General features: G+C 62.5%; 2 protein-coding genes across 3 annotated transcripts in view; one reads left to right on the forward strand and one right to left on the reverse strand.

Moving 5' to 3' along the window:
• SH3GL1 (SH3 domain containing GRB2 like 1, endophilin A2) overlaps positions 1-12,185 on the forward strand; it is a 31,693-nt gene extending 19,508 nt beyond the window's left edge. Inside the window, exons 2-10 of the mRNA XM_036116024.2 lie at positions 6,422-6,490; positions 6,771-6,843; positions 7,766-7,909; positions 8,348-8,481; positions 8,651-8,809; positions 9,102-9,205; positions 9,927-10,051; positions 10,185-10,241; positions 10,707-12,185. Of these exons, the coding sequence (XP_035971917.1) occupies positions 6,422-6,490; positions 6,771-6,843; positions 7,766-7,909; positions 8,348-8,481; positions 8,651-8,809; positions 9,102-9,205; positions 9,927-10,051; positions 10,185-10,241; positions 10,707-10,903 (1,062 nt within the window). The 3' untranslated portion in view covers positions 10,904-12,185. The remainder of the gene's footprint in view (positions 1-6,421; positions 6,491-6,770; positions 6,844-7,765; positions 7,910-8,347; positions 8,482-8,650; positions 8,810-9,101; positions 9,206-9,926; positions 10,052-10,184; positions 10,242-10,706) is intronic.
• A 304-nt stretch (positions 12,186-12,489) lies between these two features.
• On the reverse strand, positions 12,490-20,386 carry MPND (MPN domain containing). Of its 2 annotated transcripts, none has more exons than XM_036116002.2 (13): positions 20,345-20,386; positions 19,943-20,250; positions 18,976-19,212; positions 17,130-17,262; positions 16,597-16,681; positions 16,310-16,409; positions 15,964-16,036; positions 15,807-15,883; positions 14,878-15,046; positions 14,710-14,780; positions 14,273-14,362; positions 13,496-13,588; positions 12,490-12,693 (listed from the first exon to the last, which is right to left on the reverse strand). In XM_036116002.2, exons 1-13 carry the CDS (start codon positions 20,349-20,351, stop codon positions 12,607-12,609), a joined length of 1,530 nt encoding a protein of 509 aa, XP_035971895.1. In that variant the 5' UTR covers positions 20,352-20,386; the 3' UTR covers positions 12,490-12,606. The 2 variants fall into 2 exon arrangements, with proteins under 2 accessions (XP_035971895.1, XP_035971896.1); XM_036116003.2 differs by having other exon boundaries at positions 16,310-16,406; positions 20,345-20,383.

Genomic DNA, 20,386 nt, shown 5'->3' on the forward strand with positions numbered 1-20,386 from the left:
AGACAGGTGACTTGGAGGGATTTTCTTGTTTGAGGGACTCCCCCGCCCGGCATTCAGACAGCCTGTGCCAGGCAGGGCAGCAGCAGCTGGGACTTCGTGTGGCATTCGGCTCGCTGCCTTCCAGACAGCACAGTGTTTATCTCCCCGTGCCAGCCCAGTGTCCCATTCTTCATCTCGAGGAGCCAGGAGCCAAGCAGTCCTGAGCTGCGTCTGTGCAGGGATGGGGGAGGCTCGGGCCAGCCCAAGACGGGACATCAACGACCGGCCCTGCGGGTGGCAGAAGACCACGAGGGTCTCGGTGGCGAGAGGCCAGGTCTGACCAGGGCCCTGCTGCCCGGCTCCTCTCCACAGCTTTCCTGGCTCCTTCCCCAGACAACAGCCAGCCCCACTCTGGCTGGGAGAGCAGCAGCTGGTGCGGCCCTGCAGTCTAGGGGACCTCCGGCTTCTGCTTCAGGGCCAGCATCGCAGCCACCACGGCCCCTCCTGCGGAGAGATCTTCAGAGGCCACGGTGCTTTGGCACCCAGAACCAGTTCCCGACGAAGTACCACGTGCGGGGGTCTGTCCGCCGGGGCCTGATCTGGCGGTCGCAGCGCCCAATTGGGAGTTTTCATGCGGCACATAACTTCGGAAGACTTTTCCTGCTTGATCATTTCCACTGCGCCCTTCCACCGAGCTGCTTTTTAGAAATCACTGAGTTGGGATGGCTAGGAGAGGAAGCGTGCGCCCTGAGGCATGAGGGTACCAGCAAATCCGGGGAAATTTCAGAATTCCCGGTATGTCTCCGGAAGTTCTGACTTGTGCGAAGCCTGCCCTCTGTGAGGTTTAACCAAGGGCCTGGTGACTTATTCTCCCAGTCACCTCACAAATATTTATGGAGGACCTGTGACGGATGAAGCGTCTCGCTTAGTGCCAAGAGCTTTCGGTCTTCTGCTCACAGGTCTGCTTTATGTCCTCCGGCTCCTCCCAGGAGGGGAATGAAGGTCTGTTAGGGTGCAGATGATGTTTCCACAGGCTCTACTTCCCTGGCACCTCCTCCTCACCCCCCAAGCTGTGGCCCAGCCCCATGTCTCATGGCCTTTGCTCTCAGAGCCACAAGGGAGCTCCGCCCCAGTCAGCAAGCAGCTCGTCCTCGAGCAGCTCACAAGGGCCCGGGCTTTGGGAATTTTCCCAAGTACCCTGGTGACGCCAGGGGCCCCTGAAGGTTTCTGGGTAGGGACGGACGCATCAAGAGAAGGGGGTTTGGGGGCAGCCAGTGCACCACACACATCACCTCCCCGGAAGTGTGCTCAGCTCGCCTTGCCTTTCCAGAAAGAGAGTCCCGTTAGCCAAAGAGTACACCAGGTGGTGTCTCTGCTAGCACCCCCTAAGGTGGGGGCCCAGGAGCACGGGAAGAGGAGGGAGAGCTACCGGAAGGCCAGCAGCCTCGTATTCGGAGGGGCAGCAGACAAACCTCGGCTCTGCCCATGCCATGGACTCTGGGTCACGAGACAGAAGACCGTGATGGAAACTAGAGGGGTTTGCTCTGCAGCGTTTGGCTCCAAGCCTTCCAGATGTTAGGAGGCGGCAGGAAGGTGGGTGGAGTTGGAAGGGATCTGGAGGGAGTGTGTGTGTCCTCCGGGGGCGGGGGGGGGCTCCCCTCCCTATGCCATCACCCTGGCTCAGGAATTTCTCAGCTCAGCCCAGGATTATCACTGCTGCCTCTTGGGGCCTCCCATGTCCAGGCATTGTGCACACGGCATTCTGACACCTCCCCACAGCCCTCGGGGGCCCTCACGGCCCCCAGGCTTCACCCACATCCTATTGCTGCCCAGTCTTCCAGCACAGGACACAATGCAGGTGGACTGGCAAGTCTGACAGGTCTGGGCACAGCACCCATGTCCTCCACTTACAGCTCCACAGCCTCTCACCCCTCGGTTTCCTCATCCGTGAAGTGGGCTGGCTGGTCCCTGCACCCTCCTCAAGTAGATACAGTGCATGTTCCTACACAGTGTCTGGCACATAGTCGGCCAGGAATGGTGACCCTTGTGCCCCAAACCTGCATCTCACCCGGAACCCAGAGCTCTCTCTGCCCGCCTGGCCTGGCTCTGCCAGTTGGGACCCTGCCCTTCAGGTCCAGCTCGGATAGCACTGGCTCTGTGGCTCATCCAGCTCGCAGCTACATCCTGCTGCCCTTTGGGCATATTTACATCTCCTTTGTGACTCTCACCGTGTTCTTCTCTGAATTGCTGTTATATTGGACATTCTCATCTCCCCCGCCAGAGGGCTGCTCCCCAAGGCCAGGAGACAGACTCTCTTGCCCCTTCTGTATCCCCTCCTGCTTTAGACACAGATCATCACGTAATGTGGTCATTAGCTGGTGCCGGCCCCATTCTGACAGCCATTGCTAACGAGGCAGCCGTGCTCACACCCGAGAGCCAGGAGGCCTGTTCACCGGCCCAGATCTCAGGATGGCTCGTGTAGGGCCATAGCCAGAGTGGCTGGGCCTGGACCCTCAAGGCCCCCTTTGCCCCAGGGCCCTGGTCTCGGTCACCTGTTCTGTGCCGTTCACTCCGGCTCTCCAGCAGTGCCGACAAGCAGCTTCTCCCCTCTATGCCTGGTGAGGGAAAGGTCATCCTGGCACCCACAGATGGGCAGGGAGAAGTTAGCTATGCAGAGGCAGGAGGGGAAGCCTGGGCCAGGAGAATTCAGGTGACCTCCAATGTTACCCTGGGAGGTGGTCCTGGAGCGTCTCAGGTGGCCCCCAAACACAAGGTGGCTGGACGAGGTGCAGGACACTGGAGTTAGGAACACACGGTGCCCCTCCGGGACAGTGCAGCCTTGAGCAACCCTGCACATCTCCCCTCCTCCCGGCACCTCCGTGCCAGCTTCCTCCTCCTCCTCTTCCTCCTCTTGTTTTCTCTTAAACCCTTACGTCATCAAAGCAGGCCATCTGCCCAGGTCACCGAGCCTGCAGATTGGCCCCTTCATTTTCCGTGTTGCGTGTGTTGATCAGGTTTCCCTGCGGAGATGATTCAGTTGGAGGCCTGATGTTGGCTTCCTCCCACCCCACAGGATTCGAACTGCTTCCACAGCTACCAGCAAGTGGCCACGGCGGACGTGCCCGCCAGTGCAGTTGGCCGTCATCCGCTCGCCCCCTGTGAAAGCAGCTTCTCTGATTTTCCGTGTTCGGCTCGCTACTGGAGGGGCCGCCCTGCTGGCTCCTGGCACGCAGCAGCTCCCCAGTTCCTTTCATGGATCTTTCCACTTCATATGCTCTTTCTCTCCCGAATGTCAGATTCCCTGCTTCTCCCCAAAGATGCCAAAATCTGGAGTGATAACACCAGTCTTTGAAAGAACAGCCTCTCCCCTAACTGGTCTTACTATTAATGCCCACAGGCCAACACTTGTGCATGGAAGTCACGTGGGTGCTCTGGGTGACGATCCAGCTCTGTTCCAGGCTGGCTCACCTCCCAGGTGCCCAGTTCGCAGGGGGTACCATCAGCCAACGTGGCCCCGCTGCTCATAAATGCAGGAGCCTGTGACAGGCCTCTGTCTGCCCAATGCGGACACGTCATTGCCAGTGTGATCATTCAAAGGCCAGGTGGGATCCGGGCCCGGGGAGTTGCCGGAAAGCAAGAGGGGGTCGGGCATGCAGAGAGGCATACGGGAGCAGGGCCTCTTGCTCCCTACCTGGCAGCACCCACCTCTGCAGCCTGAACTTAAGGCACTCAGAGCCACAGATCCCTGTCCCATCCTGGAGCGCCTGCCACCCGGGCTGGGGGCAGAGCATGCTTTTCCCAAAAGTCAAAAGTAGTACGGGGGTAGTATCAGTCTGGCCAAACATACGGCGTGAGTCCGTGTGTGCAATTTGCAGAAGAGGTGCCACCAGAGAGAAGAGAGGGAACTTCCTGCCCGCTGGAGGTGTCCTGAAGCTGGATCGAAGTGCTGGCACTAAAACTCATCCAAGGGGAACTCATGACCGGTAGATGTGGGGGAGGCCAGCAGGATCTTGACGACAGACACGGGGGCCTCGCTGCTCAGGGTGCCCAGCCTCCCCCAGGAGAGACCCTGCTCTAGGCCCTACGTGGACACAGTCACTGAGCCAGTCTCACAAAAAGCCGGGAAGCATCCGGTGGGCAATGGGGAGCTCATCTCCGGAGGCCGCCGCCAGGTCCCCCTGCGTGGTAGCCTCTTCCGCAGCCCCTGGGTCTCACCTGGTGGGGGCCACTTGGGGCGCAGACTGGCTCCCGAACCGGGGCAGGGTTCTGGAGAAGGTTCCGGCCCGGGCTGGGCTTCATGTTGGCCCCAAGGAGGCGCCAGCCTGGCTTTCACGACGGCAGCCATGATGGGATCACTGCTAGTGACTCAGGCTCTGACGCAGTTGGGTGGGGCCCGGGAGGCTGCAGTCTGCACACACTGCCGGGGTCACGGCCCTGCAGGGCTCAGCCAGTGGGGGACAGGCCCTCGGCACTGCGGGCCCCACCAGGCACCTCGGCTGTTTGCTCCCGCCCCGCGTGGGAGCAGGATCGGCTTGTGCTGAGCTCCGACTGAGGGGGGGTGGGAGGTGGGCTCTCTGTGCGGTGCGGGTTTTACAGGTGTCATTTCCGTGGTGGTACCTGCTGCTCTCGTTGGATCTGAAAATGTGTGTGCATTTTTCCTGCGCGGGACTGAAATGTCAGGGTCGTAGCCTTCCCCGTGGGCAGGGCCCTTTGGGGCCCTCCTGCCCCCTCCACCCAGGCAGCGTCCCAACCACTGAGCCTCCAGGGCTGGCTGCTCAGTGACAGGAGGCCTTGGTCCCTAGAAACACCTGCTCTTCATACCCAAAGGTTCGTCCTTGTTATCAACACCACTTACAGTTCTTCCCATGGACCAGTCAGGTCCCTCTCCGCCGGACATGGTCTGCACCCTGGGGAGCCCCACACTCAGAGCCGCGGCTCTTCTTTGGACTTCTTTGATTTTCCCTTTTCCCTTTTGGCCTTTTGCCATCTTTTTATCCATTTGTGCCAGTTCCAAGACTGTGAGCCTTGAAGAGAAAGGACATGGGGAATGATCGTCTGCTACCTGAGGGACCTGAGCCCAGAGCTCCCAGGTGGGGGGAAGGGAGATTGGTAGGGGCCCAGCATGGCTTCCTGTGTGCCCGGGTGCAAGGACAGCCTGGTAAATCCAGCCCCACACGTAGTGCCTGAGGATGAGGGCTCTGGGGAGACAGGGAGGCGCCACTCATGCCCCCCACCCGCCCCCAGCAGCCTGCAGGGTCTGCTTGTGCCCCTCCCGTTAGGGAAAGGATGTGGTTTCTGCCTGGGAGACCTGTCCCTGTCTGCCCTGCGCCATGTCCTCCTGCACTGAGCGGGCCATCGGTCCTGGGGCCCCGGAAGGTGTGGTTTTGAGCACCTACGCTTCATCTCCCTCCCAGTTCACCAGAAGAGTCTTGTCTCACGTCAGGCAGTGAACTCATTTCCCTCTCTGGCAACCACTGAATTTGAGAACGTCCTGTTTTACCATCATCAAAAGAAGTGAAACTGTCCCATGAAATAAAGTGGAACGCCCCATAAATGCCTAGGGAGCAACCAGGGTCTTTCCTTACAGAGTGGCTAGCAGCAGGAGGGCAGCCCCTGCCCGTCCTGCAGGGTCCCCTAGAGGATGGCACGGGGCCCGAGCCGCTGCAGGTGGCAGACAGTCACCAGGCAGGCCCTGCACCAGCCCTGCCTCCTTCCTGTCCCCCCACTGCAGCGGCCTCACAGCTCACCTGCACCCCAGGCCCCTCCTGACTCCCAAGCTCAGCCAAGTAGGAACCCCCGACCCACTGGGGAAGTGGCCCTGTCTCCTCTGGACCCTGTTGGGGGGGGCGGCACAAAGCGATGGACTGGGTCATTCCCATGTCCATTCAGCCGCAGGACCTCCTCCCCACCACAGACCTGCTCATTTCCCAGAGGTGCCCGGGGAGAATGTATTTTGGGGAAGTGCCGGCCCCAGGGTTCCCAGGATTCCTTTCCAAAGAGGCAGGAATTCAGTGGGGGAAAGGGAGGTGTGCGATCCCTGAGCAAGGAGGCTCTGATGAACCTCTTCCCCACTCCTGGAGCTGAACCATGGCATCACTGTCTGGGTGTGGGCACCTTGGCCCTGAGAGAGGACATCACTCAGCTGCGGTTGGCCCCAGGCAGGTCTCCGGGGATGGTGGGCACTCGAGGGGTAGGCATGGCCAGGAAAGCCTTCCAGCGGGAGGCGCCACCCTCCCACCCCGCCCTGGGATCCAAGGAGGGTGTGGGTGTGGAAGCAGGGTCTCACTCGGCCACCCATCTTGCCGTCAGCTGTGTCCCTGGGAAGCCGTCATGGATGTGCTGACCCCTTCACTGGCTCCCCCCGGCAGTGGACGTGGCTGGAAGGCATAGCTGGGCCTCCTCCTTGTCTGAGGCTCACACTGTTTTCCCTCCTGTCCCCCAGCTGGTCAGTGAGAAGGTCGGAGGGGCCGAAGGGACCAAGCTTGATGAAGACTTCAAAGAGATGGAGAAGGTACCAGGAGACGTGGTGCGGCCCGCCTGATGCCCGGCGCCGTTTACCCTCACGGGCCACAGCAGCCCTACAGCTGGGCCGCGGGGGGGGCTCATGGATGGACGGGTCCCCCGGCCCTGGGAGGCAGGGAGGCCAGCAGCCCTGAGCGCAACACGCCGTTCTTGTGTGGGCTCTGAGGCAGGTGGGGCCGGGGAGCAGCGCACGGGCTGTCCAGGGATGCCAGGTTTGGCCCCTGGCACCCCGATGGTTGCAAAAGCCCACACCCTGCCTCTCTTGACAGAAGGTGGATGTTACCAGCAAGGCTGTGACAGAAGTGCTGGCCAGAACCATTGAGTACCTGCAGCCCAACCCAGGTAGGGGTGCCAGCCAGCTAGGAGGGGTCCGTGTCAGCCAGGAATCGGCCGGTTACCAGAGCCTAAGAAGGAATGTGTGAGCTCAGAGAACTGAAGTGCCCAGGAGTAGGCAGGCGGGTTTCATGGGTGGCTGGATCCAAGGGTCCAAAGGATGTCCTCAGAGTCCTGCATTTCCTTTCCACTTCATCAGGCAGCTCTCGTTCTGTGTGGCAACCCTAGTCCAAAATCACCCTTACAGCTAATAGTCCCACCTGAAGAGCATCTTTTCCACCTAACCAACTCACTGGACCAGTTTGAATTGGTTGCCCACCCGTTTGCCAGGCCCACCTTTGGAGCATGAGGCGGGAGTCTCCTAGTCTGAGAGGGAGATGAGGACCTTTCCCTGAGGAAAATCCAAATCTGGGTTCCCATAGAAGGAGGTGATGGATGTGGGACCGGCAGCAACACCAGCCAGGTCCATTCGCGGCCTGGGCCGGGGACAGACCCGAGCGGGCAGAGGCAAGCACACAGCTCCTCCCCCATGCCAGGTGGGGGGCTATGTCTGGGGCACCTGGACCTGCACACACCTATGCCTGCCCCCCTACTTCTCTGGGGTGCTACTGCCCAGGCCAGGGAAGGGAGCTTCTGTGATCGGAGCTGTGCTCTAGGACGAGGAGACCCCGTGGGGTCCGGAGGAGCCAGTCACCTGCCCATTGCCAGTGTTCCTCTGTGGCTGAGGTGAGCAGAGGAGGGAAGTCTACGCAGGAGGTTCTCCTCGGAGCCTGGCCATCAGCAGGCATAGGAACCAAGCTTCCTTGGGTCAGGGCAGCGCTTTAAAAATAAGGGTGTTGGGGAGAGGGAGGCAGCCAGCAGCACTGGCCAAGTGCAGGCCTGGTTCTCGAGAGAGACTGGCCGCATGCCTACCCAGCCTGTTCTCTTCCAGCTTCACGGGCCAAGCTGACGATGCTCAACACGGTGTCCAAGATCCGAGGGCAGGTGAAGAACCCTGGCTACCCACAGTCAGAGGGCCTGCTGGGCGAGTGCATGATCCGCCACGGGAAGGAGCTGGGCGGCGAGTCCAACTTCGGTGAGGGCTCTGGAGGGCCAGAGCGTCTGGCACTGGACGGTGGGATGCCACTTCCCTGCCACTGCTCCAGAGTCTTCTACAGTGCCTGTTAATCCCCTGGGCGAGGGTGACTGAGGCTCCCAAGAACACCTTTCCTTCCTCAGTGGTGGTGAGCGAGCATCGGAGTGTTGCCTGTAGGGCCAAGGCCACTGGAAAGCCTACCCTCGAGCCACAGCTAATGCGGGGGAAGCCGTGGGGTGGGGGGCGTGGGGGGTTTGACACCCGTCATTGCCAACTCCTCCCGGCTGCTGGGGCTCAGACTTCAGGGACCCTTGTTTTGTCCTGAATTCTGGCGTCTGGGCCCTGGGGTGAGGGCAGGTTAGCAGGTTGGGGGCATCTTGGGCCCCGAGGCCCTGGCCTCCTGTGACAGCTTCTCTCCCGATCCCTGCCCTGCTGCAGGGGATGCTCTGCTGGACGCGGGGGAGTCCATGAAGCGCCTGGCAGAGGTGAAGGATTCTCTGGACATAGAGGTCAAGCAGAACTTCATCGACCCCCTACAGAACTTGTGTGACAAAGACCTGAAGGAGATCCAGGTGCTGCGCACCCCCATGCCCCATCCAGCGTGCCTGCCCTCACACAGCCCCCAGGGCAGGTGCCTCACAGCCCCGCTCCCCCACCTCTCCGCCCCGCCCAGTGTGCCCGTCCTCCTGCAGACCCCAGCATGTACCTCACAGCTCTGATGCCCTCCCCCCCCCCCCCCAGCACCACCTGAAGAAGCTGGAGGGCCGCCGCCTGGACTTCGACTACAAGAAGAAGCGACAGGGCAGGATCCCCGATGAAGAGCTGCGCCAGGCCCTGGAGAAGTTTGAGGAGTCCAAGGAGGTGGCCGAGACCAGCATGCACAACCTCCTGGAGACTGATGTGCGTCCGGCCCCCCCCCAAAAAAAAGCGGGGCGGTGGGCAGAGTCACTAATGCCCTGCCCATAGTGGGCTCAGCCCCTGCTCTGAGCCTGAAGGGGCAGCTGCGGGACCCGAGGGGCCTCTACCCGCCCCCAAAGCTTTCGGGTCTCCTCCAGCAGCGCAGGGGTCAGGCAGATGGGGAGGGGGCCAGCCCCTGTCCCGGGAGCATTCTAGCAAGACTTCCTAAAAGAGGGGGCCTTGGGGGTAGGGGTCACAGGGAGGGCCGCCCCTTCAGCGGGCTGCTCACTTGCAGATCGAGCAGGTGAGCCAGCTCTCCGCACTGGTGGACGCCCAGCTGGACTACCACCGGCAGGCCGTGCAGATCCTGGACGAGCTGGCCGACAAGCTCAAGCGAAGGTGAGCCCCAGCCCCTGGCCTTCCCTGTGGGAGCCGGTCCTGTTTTGGGCTGGGCCAGGGTGCCCTGGAAGCCCAGAGTCATTCCCGTGGATTCCTGGGCGGCCGTTCAGGGCTTCCAAGACCCCACCGCCAGCCTCCTCGACAGCCCAGCCCCGCTTGGAGCCTGTGTCAGAGCAGGGGGCTGGCTTCTTTTCATAAGGAATCCCCAGACTGCACTCGTAGGGTGGGGGCTCCGGGAGGGAGCAAGACCTCATCAGGCTTGCCGCAGTGTCAGAGGGGAGGGTTGGAGTAACCTGAGGCTGGGAGGCCAGAAGAAAAGAGGCCTTTCAGAGCTCTGGGCCTGAGGGGGTGGGTTACCCAGGGCCGGAGCGGACAGGGCTCCCCTCTGAGAGCTGTCACTAGTCTAGGGCCTGAGAAGGACAGCCTTGGGCAGCTGTGTCCCCAGGTCGGGTGGGCATGCTAAGGGGGCTGCAGGGTTTGGCAGGAACTGGCCAGTTGGCAGCCTCTAAGAAGGGCCTGAGCTGGGGGAGCTGACCAACTGGGAGGCCCTTTGGTTAGACCCATTGGGCCTCTGAGTCCAGGCCTGGTTTCAGGGGTCCCTCCCCCTACCCCAAGTCCTGGACAGCAGCATCAACGGTGGGGAGGGAGGTGTCCCTTCACCTTGGCACACACAGGACTCAGGCCCTGCTGGCTGCTCACAGCTCTCCCTCCCTGCCTGCAGGATGCGGGAAGCCTCCTCTCGTCCCAAGCGGGAATATAAGCCCAAGCCTCGGGAGTCCTTCGACCTTGGGGAGCCTGAGCAGTCCAATGGGGGCTTCCCCTGTGCCACGGCCCCCAAGATCACACGTAAGGAGTGGGGAGGGGTCGCCCCCAGCCCGCTGCTCTGTCCAAACTGCAGAGCCAGGCCCACCCCACTCCCTCTGGGGAAGGGGCCCAGCCCAAGGTTCTCAGCCCCCCTTTTTGCTTTGTCTGCAAGCAGCTTCGTCATCTTTCCGGTCTTCCGACAAGCCCATCAGGACCCCTAGCAGGAGCATGCGTGAGTGTCCCTGCGGGCACAGGCCCTGCCCTCACAAGCTCCCCACCTCAGTGCGTAACACTGCCTCCTGGTCTGTTCAGAAGGACCCTTCTCTGGTAGAAGCGGACGCCCCTGGGATTGGTCCTCTTGGCCCATCTCGGGCAGGGGAGGAGCTAGGCACTGGGCCTCCCCGTCCGCATGAGGGTCTTCCGTGAACACCAAGGGTGTCCCAACAGCCTCTAGGCTCTCCATGTGGCCGCCTGAGGGCTTCTGGTCATTCTCTCACCCTGATGCCACTGGGCATCCCCAGCTCTTCCCAGGAGCACGTTTGGAGTCCGTTTACGTCCCTCTTTTCCCTTGTCCCTCTTTTCTGACAAGGCTGGGGGGCAGCAGAGGAAGCGGCAGCTGTCCTTCAGGGGCCACGACCAGGCTGGGGCGGGCGGGGTGGGAGGGAGCCAGGGGTCTGAGCCGAGCCCCTGCCCCCAGCACCCCTGGACCAGCCGAGCTGCAAAGCGCTGTACGACTTCGAGCCTGAGAACGCCGGGGAGCTGGGCTTCCATGAGGGCGACGTCATCACGCTGACCAACCAGATCGATGAGAACTGGTACGAGGGCATGCTCCACGGCCAGTCGGGCTTCTTCCCCCTCAGCTACGTGGAGGTGCTGGTGCCCCTGCCGCAGTGAGGGCGTCGGCCCCGTCCACACGGCCTGCATCCCACCTGCGTCTGAGGCGCTCCTGGGGCTGGGGGGGGTGGGGTGGGGAGGCAGGCCCCCCCCTCGGGGGGCAGCAGGGGCGGGGGAGGTGGGGACCACTGATGGTAGCGCTCACCCCCAGCCCCCTCTCCACGCAGCAGTCGGCCGGGGCTGCTCCCTGACTGCATCTCCCCAGCCCCGCGCCCCGAGGGGGCGAACACTAAGGTGCTCTTAGAAACACTAACTTCCTCCCGCCCGTCCAGGAACGGGTAACTCCAGGTGGGCCCCCTCACTCACACACGCACACATGTGCGTGCACACACACCCTGTCCTGTCCCTCCTTCGTCCCCTCTATTCTGGGGTGGCCCCCACCCCCCAGGAGACCTGCCCTTAACAGGATGAGCTGGAACATCTGTGCCGCTGGGTGTTCTGAGCAGGCCCCGCGGCCGAGACTCACCAGCCCTGCTTTTAAAGTACCCCACAGCACTCCTTCCCAGCCCCAACTCCAGGCCTCCCCAGGCCCCGGCACACCCGGGGTGCCACCTCCCTGGGGAGACACAATCCTGGGGTCCTCAGGGTTCCCCTAAAGACCGGCCCTTCCCTGAGCAGCCTTGGAGCGGCTGTCCTCTCCCTCCCGCAGGGCACTCAGCCCTGCACGCCGGTGCCCTCCCCCCGTCCCGCACCCTCTCCTCAGTTCCCCGTGTAGGGTGCCCCACCCCGACAAGCACACAGACGTTTTTCTCGGGCACGAGCTGCCACCACCAGCTGTGCACGCAGCACACCCGTGTGCCCCCGCAGACGGGAGCACAGGAGTCTTGCAGCCTCTGCTCTGCTGAAGGTCAAGTACACAGGCCTTGAGGCATCTTCCCAGACCCCTGGCTGCTGGGACTACCCTCAAGAGAGGGTCACAGGCGCCTCCCCCTCCTGAGCCAGCCGCTGTGCCCGCAGCTGACAGTGGCCCCAGGCAGGCAGCTGCCCTGACCCCCAGGGCCCAGCCCTGCATCCACTTGCTCTCTTGCCTCGTCCAAAAATTGGCTCAACTGGGGGACTTCGGGACTGGATCACATTCCCCCCTCCTCTGATGACTCAGCAAAGCCCTGGGGACACCAGGCTCTGCTCCTGCCTGAGCCCCCCCCCCACCATTGCCATTCCGGGGGGGAGGCACCGACCTCCCAGCAAAGAATGAGCAGCGTAGCCTTGGTCACAATCAAGGGCAGATCAAAATGTAATCCTGATTTTTTTTTAAAAAAAGTATTAAAGGTCTCTTTCTAGAGCCTCTCGCTTGGTTGTGGTGTGGGGTGGGTCTTCCCCCAGCTCCCCTGGACCCTCACGGCTCCCCCGAGGCGTCCCCTGTCAGGGCAGGGCCACTCCCGGGGAGGGTACCTGCCCCCCAGGAGCCAGGGAGGGCGAGCTGTCCCCTGCCCAGCCCTGGCCCCGGGAAGCCCACACCATGGCTGCACGAAAAGCGTCCCCTCCTGCACCGGCCAAGGTGCCACGCCGCGCAGACAGCTGCCCACGTGCCCAGCGATGAGTGCGGGGGCGGCGAGCAGCCCCAGGTGAGACACACGCCCAGGCTATTCGCTTCTCCCCTTTATTATCTGTGCCACAAACAGAGCCCCCAGACCCATTCCCCCTCAGCCGGAACCACTGGGGGCTCGGAGTCTGACCGAGAGGCCCTCGGAGGTGGTGGTGCCTCAGCTCCCTTGTTTAAGGAGGCTGTAGACCTGCTCCAGGACGTGGCCCAGGCCCTGGTCCTTGGGTGTCCTGCTGGCCAGGGAGATCTGAAACGGGCAGGGCTGGCGCCTCAGGGCTGGGCCCAGTGGTCCTGCCCGCCCCCCCATCCTGGCAGAGGGGCTCTACTAACCGAGGTACACAGTAGTGTCCCGAAAACGTTTTATTTTTAAAGGAGGCGGCCCCCCCTTGCAATGTTCTGGGTTTTGGCGGGGGGAAGGGGGTGCTCTCTGCACATTCCACATCCTGCTCTCTCCCCAGCTGCCTCCCTGCCAGGCTCTCACACCCCCTGTGTGGGGAGCCACCCCCGACCCCACCAGCCCAGTGACGGGGTGGAGGGGACCCGTGGCAGCTTGAAGTTCTGCTCACTAAGTTTGAACAAAACAAGCATGCAAAACTGCATTTCTCTACCTAGTAGAGTTGAAAATGCCTTCTGAGAAGGACTTCCATGTCAGAAGTAAGTCAGAAACCACCCCCCCCAGGCCACCAAGCCCTATGTGTCCCCCTAAATGACTGTAGGGCGGGCGAGCTGGAGAAACCCCTCAGGGTACCAGCTGCGCTCGGACGGCAGCCTCCTGTGCGCTCCCCGCGGGCGCCCAAGCAGAGAGAGGGCCCCAGCGTAGCTTCTCCCCAGCCCGGGGTCCGTGCGCCTTTACGCTTTCAGCTGCATTTCAGTAGTGCTCCCGGTCACCGTCACCACCCACATGTGGCCGAACAAGCTTTCATATCCAGCTGAAGTACTTTATACAGAACAATTTAGGACAGCACTGTTTCTCAGGCTGTCCCTGGATAGATCCTTCGGGGCTCCCCAAGAACTGTCTTCCTCTGCAGGAGACGGGGCATGAGTCTTACCTTCAGCTTGTCGAGGTACGTGTGCTCCTGGCTCCAGGGCTCCTGGAACCTCACGAGGTCCGGGGCGCCCTTGTAGAACTCCACCAGCAACATCTGGAGGACGGGGGACCGATGGGACCCCTGGCGCCCGCCCTCCCGCGCAGGCGCTCGGGACACAGCAGCGAGCACCACGGGCGCCTACCGCCGCCTCTCGGGGGGCTCCCAGTCCTATACAGCACACAGGCGCTACCCAGGACCCCAGGACAGACCACCCGGGAGCGCCACCAGAGGGAAATAAGGGAGCTTCGCAGGAGGGCCCTGGAGGGGGGAGACGGAAGGGGCACCCCCTCCCCCGGCAGAGGGAAGCACCAGTGATTCTGAATGTCCCCACAGACCTGCCCCCGCCCCCTTGTGTAGCCTCCTCCCACGCAACAGCGGATCCGCAATTCCACAGGTGTGATCTACTAGCTGTTTTTAAAACGGCTGTTGGGAATGTGGGCACTGAAAACATTCATCTGGGCACCACCGGAAATCCCTCACGTGTCTTCAATCAGTGGCAGGTGCAGAGGCGCGAGGCCGCGGCACCTCCAGCAAGTTCCAGAACAGCAAGGAGGCCAGGTGGGGGGGAGGGTGGCGGGGGCAGGTGGGCAAGAATCTGGGACTTGAGTTTCGGCCGCGGAAGAGGAGTCTGACCCCTGCTCCGATGAGTCCCGCAGTATCGCCCCGTCCAGCTGGGGCCCCAAAGCCCCGCCCTCCCCTCCCTGGGGCCCCGCCCTCCCCACCCGGAAGTGAGCTCACCATCTCATGCAGGATGTCATTAGTCAGAAAGTTGTCCTGGACGTAGGCCATCTCCACGTCCATGGGGATGCCGTAGTCACTGGGCCTTTGCTGGCAGGGACACAAGCCGGTCACCAGCAGCCACCTCCAGCGCCCCATCCCATGAGGGATGTGCCCTGGGCCAGCAATGGGAGAATCGAGACTCCAGCTTCAGGGCCACGTGGCCCTGCCCCCCGCACGAGAGGTCGGGAATAGCTCTCCAAACCCCATTTCCGACCCCAGGACAGGCTCGGGAAGGAGGCCGTCTTAGCAACAAGGGCAGCATGCTCCGTGTGGAGCGCACACTTTTCAACGTCCCTCCCGGCCCAGGCCTTCACCAGAACCTCAGAGAGTGCAGGGCTTCTGTTCCCATCTCACAGGAGACACCGAGGCCCCAGCCCCCTCCCGGCCCCGCCTACCTCAGGCGGCGGCATCACCCAGAAGGGTGAGATCTTGGACTCGGGGCCCGGATTGCCAGAGTAGTAAGGGGCTGCAGGAGGAGAGTGAGAGTGGGGGCTGGGCCCGGAGGGGTCAGCGGCCCAGGAGGGCCACGCGCACGCGCACGCGCGCCGGGCAGCGGGACTTACAGCAGAGCAGCGCGAGGCAGGGCTGGAAGCCGTTGCTGGAGCCCTGCAGGCGCAGCTGGTAGTCCATCTGCGAGTCGATGTCCTGCAGCGATGGCAGCGCGGGGCTGTGCGGGTGGCTGTGGTACCAGCCCACCAGGGACAGGCCCCGCAGGAGCAGGCTCTGGTAGATCTGGGGGGCACAGGCGAGGCTGGGGCCGGGCGGCGCGGGCCGGGGGCTCTACCAGCCCGTGTGCGCGCACACCCGCCGCGTTCCGTCCCCATGTGAGGCCAGCACGGAGTGTGTGCCTGCTGTGTACCAGGCCCGGGGACGCAGCGGTGGCCAGGACCCTGCCCCCACCCTCCATGAGGCCAGTGGAGGGGGCACAGTCAACAAATACATTAAAAAAAAGACGCACCTGTCACCACAGCAAAGGCAGAAGTTTACTGGGGGCACTGCGGTATCCCTAGCTCATGGAATAATTCCTGGCACACAGTAGGCACTCAAATAGTTAAGTGAGGAGCTAGGTGGGTGTGTGCGCGCTTGCGCAGGACAGGCATTTCCGGATGCCTGAAGCAAGTAGGGGCGAGCGGGGCAAGAGCCAGCTGGGCCGGGAGAAGGCGGGTGTGGAACGCTTGGCACAGCGCCGGGCACACGCAAGGCCGCGCCGGGCAAGCACTGCTAGAGTGGCAGCTGATATTCGCGGGGCTGTCACTGCACGCCGGGCCCGGCATGCAGACGGGGCTTCAGAGGCAAAGGGGACGGGCCACCTGTGCCCAGAGGAAGGATGTCCGCGGGGTCACAGCCACGGGGCGGGCACTCACACACACACACACACATTTGCACACCTGTTGAACTAGGACACCGTGCTAGCCACCAGGACACGGTAGCCAGGACAGCTGTGTCCACCCCCGCCCTCCCCAGAACACCTTGACCCCACGTGTCCCCTCACCTCCTCTTCCATGGTGGCGGCCATATCCGCATCCCCCAGCCGGCTCCGACAGGGGAAGGCTCTCAGCACCGTGAGCACTGCGCAGAGGTGGGGAGAAGGTGTAGACATCATCCCCGGCCCCAAGCACCCCCCTGCCCACCTGGCCCCAAATACCCACTCTGGCTGTTGATGTCCCAGCGGCCCCCCAGGTACCCCACGACCTCGCTGCGAGTCAGGTGGCTGTGGAAGTCCTGGGGAGGGGGTGGACATCGGAAGAGGGGCTCAGGCTGCGGCCCAGCCCCAAATGTCTATCCGCAGGGCCAGAGCCCTTGCTATGTGCAGGGACCACCCCACCCACCTCCTAGGTTCAAACCTTGAGTGCCTACTGTTTACCAGCAGTGACAGGCAGACAAGGTCCCTGCCCTCATAGAGCTAACATTCCAGGGACCCCTCCCAGGTGCCCCAGCCACCTGCCCAGGCCTGGCCTTGGCCCACAAGGGACAAGGTGGCAATGGGGCACGCACCAGCAGGAATAGCACGTTGCTGGAGATGGCCACGTTGAACGGCTGGAACTTGTTGATGGCAGCGAAGGATGTTACTTCCACCAGTGTGTGGGGGTTCCTGCTGGAGCCAGAGGGTCCCACAGCTTCAGGAGCTAGCTCCCCAGGCCTCCGGAGCCAGCTCTGAGCACGGGAGGCCTTGTGCCCACCCTACTCCTGCTCGGGCTGCCCCCACTCCCGCGGAGCGAGTGCACACGGGGGGGGGGCGGGGGGACAGGGGTTGGTGGCAGCGGGCACACGGTGTGTCTGACCTGGCAGAGTCGCGACTGCCCAACATGCAGTAACGCACAGGCACCCGGATCTTGTTTTCCACTCGCTTCCCGGGGGGCACGGCCTCTGTGCGTGTGGGGTAACGGAAAAAAGACAGCATCAATCCCTCCCAGCCCAGAACCGGAAAACAAAAGCCCAGGCGGCCCAAGAAAGAAAAGCCTCCAGAGGCAGCTTGAAAAATCAGGCCGCAGAACCAAGAGATCAAGGTGGCGAGTTAACAAATCGGAAAAAGGAGATTAAAATGCCAGATGAAGGGGGGCTTAGGAAATCAGGTGAGTACCTCAGGAAACCAGGCAGGGGGCCAAAAGAATCAGGCAATGAGGCAAAGAAGTCCTTTAGGGGAGCATGGAAATCAGGCAGCATGGGAAAGAAATTAGGCAGCGGGGATAGGAAGTCAGCCAGGCATCTTGGGAGCGCTGAGAAAAGGAAAGGCCAGATCTGTCCCCTGCCACCTCCCTCACCTTACTTGTGCCCGCCTCCTGCGCGGCCTCCTCCCCTCCCCTAAGCCTCTCACCTGGGTGGGCAGGCTCCAAGGGTCCCTTCGCAGGTGGTCTCCGACTCTTGTCCTCGGTGGAGACCCCTGCCAGAACGTCCTCCTCTTCTTCCTCCATCAACAGCTCCTCCTCCTCCCCTTCACTGGCAGGGCTCTGGTGGGGAGGGGGCGGGGGTGGGGGACGGCCGCAGCACCCTCAGCTGGGTGCCGCCCACCCTCCTCACCACGGTCCACCCAGACCTTTGGCTGGCCTGAGCCTTAGGTTCCTGCCATTGCCCCAGATGTCCACTAGAGGGAGGGAGGGAGCAGAGGCGGCCTACGGTTCTGCCGCAACTCCCGTCTGAGCGCCTTGCAGAAAAACCAAACCTGGCCTCTGCTTTTTACAAGCTGTGTGGCTTCCCGCAAGCGCCCTAACCTCCCTGAGCTCTATTCTCATCTGTAAAACCACACAATGACCTTCACTTGCATAAGGACAACATCGGGGTGAAATAAGATAATGCCTGCAAAGCAATTAGCATGCCTCCTGTTGAATTCACTCATTGGGCAAGCCGGTGCTTACAGGGATTATTTTATCAGAGTCTCTCAATAATCCCTCCTCCTGACCTCCCCTTAACTGCCTGTGCTGGGGTGACTTCCCAGTGTCCAAATCCAACAGTCACATAGTCTCTGTCCTCCTCCCCCTCGCCGCAGTGTCTCACTGACCCTCCTTCTCCTGGGAACTCCTCAGGGACCTCACACCCCTCCCACCTCTCCGGCCCCTCAGTCTCTCACCCCTCCTCCCCCATGCCCAGGCTCGGTCCTCGGGCCTCTTCCCTCCCTACCTGCTCCCCTCCTGGGCAGCCTCGTCCACTCTCCCCCCTTGTCTATGGCAAGATGACGCCCACAGTCCTGTCTCCAGCCGGGCCCTCCCCTGAGCTCCAGACTCGGGGGTCCAGCTCCAGACTTGGAGGTCTCTTTGTGGGGGGCTCCCGGGCGTCTCACACTCAGCTGGGTGACACTGCACCGGACTATCCCCCACACCTGCTCCTCCCCAATCCCCATATCTCTGAGGATGGCAGCTCCAGCCATCCTCAGAACAAAACATCCCTTAGCAGTTAACCAACATCTCATGCAGCTGCAGATCCCGTGAGATCCACTTTCAAAATTAGCCAAAACCTGCCCACTTCTTCCCCCATCCATTGTTGGGCTGGCCCACCCCATCATCTCCCACCTGGACCGGCTCAGCCTCCTATACTGGTCCCCAGCTCCCACCCTCGCCCTGCCTCCCAGTCTGTACTGCATACAGCGGCCACCAGAGGGCGCCTGTGGGCCCCTGAGTCAGGTCTGTCCATCCTCTGCCCCTAGCCTTCCAGGGCTCCCACCCACCTCGGGGTAAAAGCCCAAGTCCTCCCTGCCTGTTCCCAGCCTGCCAGCCGCCCTACAGATTTCAGGCCTGCCAGCCAGATATACATATCTGATACATAGGGGTACTGTGGTCATCTTTATTTTACATACGAAGACGACTTAGGACCCAGAGAGGGTCTTTGGTTGGTTAAGTCCAGCCAGCTGGTGAATACTCAAAGATCTATTATTATCGTAGCATTCGAAACTCAACCAGATCTGGTCCCTGCCAATGTCCCCAGTCCCCTCAGCTACCCAAGACACGTGAGCCTCCCGCTCTATCTGCTAATCATGGCCCCCCAAGTGCTGTGTTGCTTTCTGCCAACGTGGCTTGGCTGTGCCGTTCCCGCCCTCTGAAAATTCTCTTCACCTTGCTCTGACAAACTCCTGCTCATCCCACAGGGCCCCAGCTCCAACGCCCTCACTCTGGGCACTCCTTATCCAACAGCGCGTCCGGGAGAGCTTGCTCCGAGGCTGAAGGACGCACCTCATCGGCAGCAGCAGTGGGAATGTGGAGCTGGTGTCGCCGGAGCCAGGCTGCCTTGTACTTGTCCAGTTTCTGGCCCTTGTACTTGACAGAAGCCCAGCCACAGCCGGACTTCTTGGCCGGGTTCACCAGCTTTTTGCAGTGGGTGGCCCAGGCGCTGGGTGAGTTGAACACCTGCCCCGTTTCCTGCCACACGATCCTCCCGTCGGGCTGCAGGTCCCCCATGAACTTCTTCCCCTGCAGTTAACAGTGGCCTGGCTGGGCCCGGGGACCTGGGACCCACCAAGGCCCCTCCAGGAAGTCCTCCCTGACCGCCTGCTGCTCCCCAGGGCTTGGCACCCACTTCCGCCTACAGCATCCCTCCCAGGAAGCCTTCCAAGGCTTAAGTGCCTCCCAGCACCTGTGTGTCCATTATCACAGTCCTCATCAGCCCGGGCTGAAAGTGCCCAGCTCTGTGTCTCCACCCCTCACTGGACTGTGAGCCCCCAAAGGGCAGGGACGGGGTCTGCTCGATCCCTGACACACAGCGCACAGTCCGGCGCGCAGCAAGCGCTCCGCTCATAAACTGCTCCCGCTCCCAGACCTACAGCAACAGCAGCGAGCCCGGAAAGCACTCACGGTGGAGCAGGCACCCTGCCGGGCGCTGTATTCATTTAATCCTCACACAACTCCGTGAGGGGGAAAAAAAATGCCATTTTATACATGAGGGAACCAGGATATGGAGAGGCTGAGCAAGGTCCCACAGCCGGGAGAGCGGTGGTGTCCTCTTCTGAGCTCAGTTTCTCCTTTGTGCAATGGGGTGTTTGGTAAACGAAGTCCTCCTGCCCAGAGGGGCTCCTGCTGGGTCTGGATGCTCGGTTTCAGCTTTCCCTCCACACACCCGGGCTCGGCCGGCGGCCAGGGAGCTCTGGGCCTCAGTTTCCCCTTCCTGCCTCAGCCGGGATGGGATGGGGGTAGGGGCGCTCACCAGGTAGTAGATGGACAGCACCCCGGCGCCCGGCTCCAACAGCGCGTCTTTGAGGAGCACCCTCAGCGTGACCGCGCGCCTGGTGAGCGCGCCCCCCGGCCCGCCGCAGCCCCCGGCCCCGGCCCCGGCCCCGCAGCCTCCTCCTCCTCCTCCTCCTCCTCCGCCGCCGCCGCCGCCGCCACCGACGCCTCCGCTGCGCGCGCTGCCCGCTCCAGCCGGCCGCTCGGGGTCCTCGGCCTCCGCCTCGTCCTCATCCTCGTCCGGCGCCTCCTCGCCCGCGCCGCCCGCCGGGGACAGCGGCTCCGGAGCTGCGGGCAGCGACAGGCTGCACGGCGCCGCGCGCCCCCGGCCGCCCCAGCCACCCCGCCGGGTGCTCCCCGGCCCCCGCCAGGCCCGCCGTACCTGCCATGGCCGCTCCGCCCAGCGCCCCGCGCCCCGCGCGCC

The sequence above is a fragment of the Halichoerus grypus genome, chromosome 1, assembly GCF_964656455.1.
Source record: "Halichoerus grypus chromosome 1, mHalGry1.hap1.1, whole genome shotgun sequence".
Taxonomy (NCBI): Eukaryota; Metazoa; Chordata; class Mammalia; order Carnivora; family Phocidae; genus Halichoerus; species Halichoerus grypus.

What these genes read in the sequence shown, in the direction of transcription:
- MPND (XM_036116002.2), bottom strand. An exon ending in CTGGGACATCAACAGCCAGA is followed by an intron (nt 15,884 to 15,963) that starts GTGGGTATTTGG and finishes ACCTCTGCGCAG; the next exon opens with TGCTCACGGTGCTGAGAGCC. An exon ending in CCGCCACCATGGAAGAGGAG is followed by an intron (nt 15,047 to 15,806) that starts GTGAGGGGACAC and finishes TGTGCCCCCCAG; the next exon opens with ATCTACCAGAGCCTGCTCCT.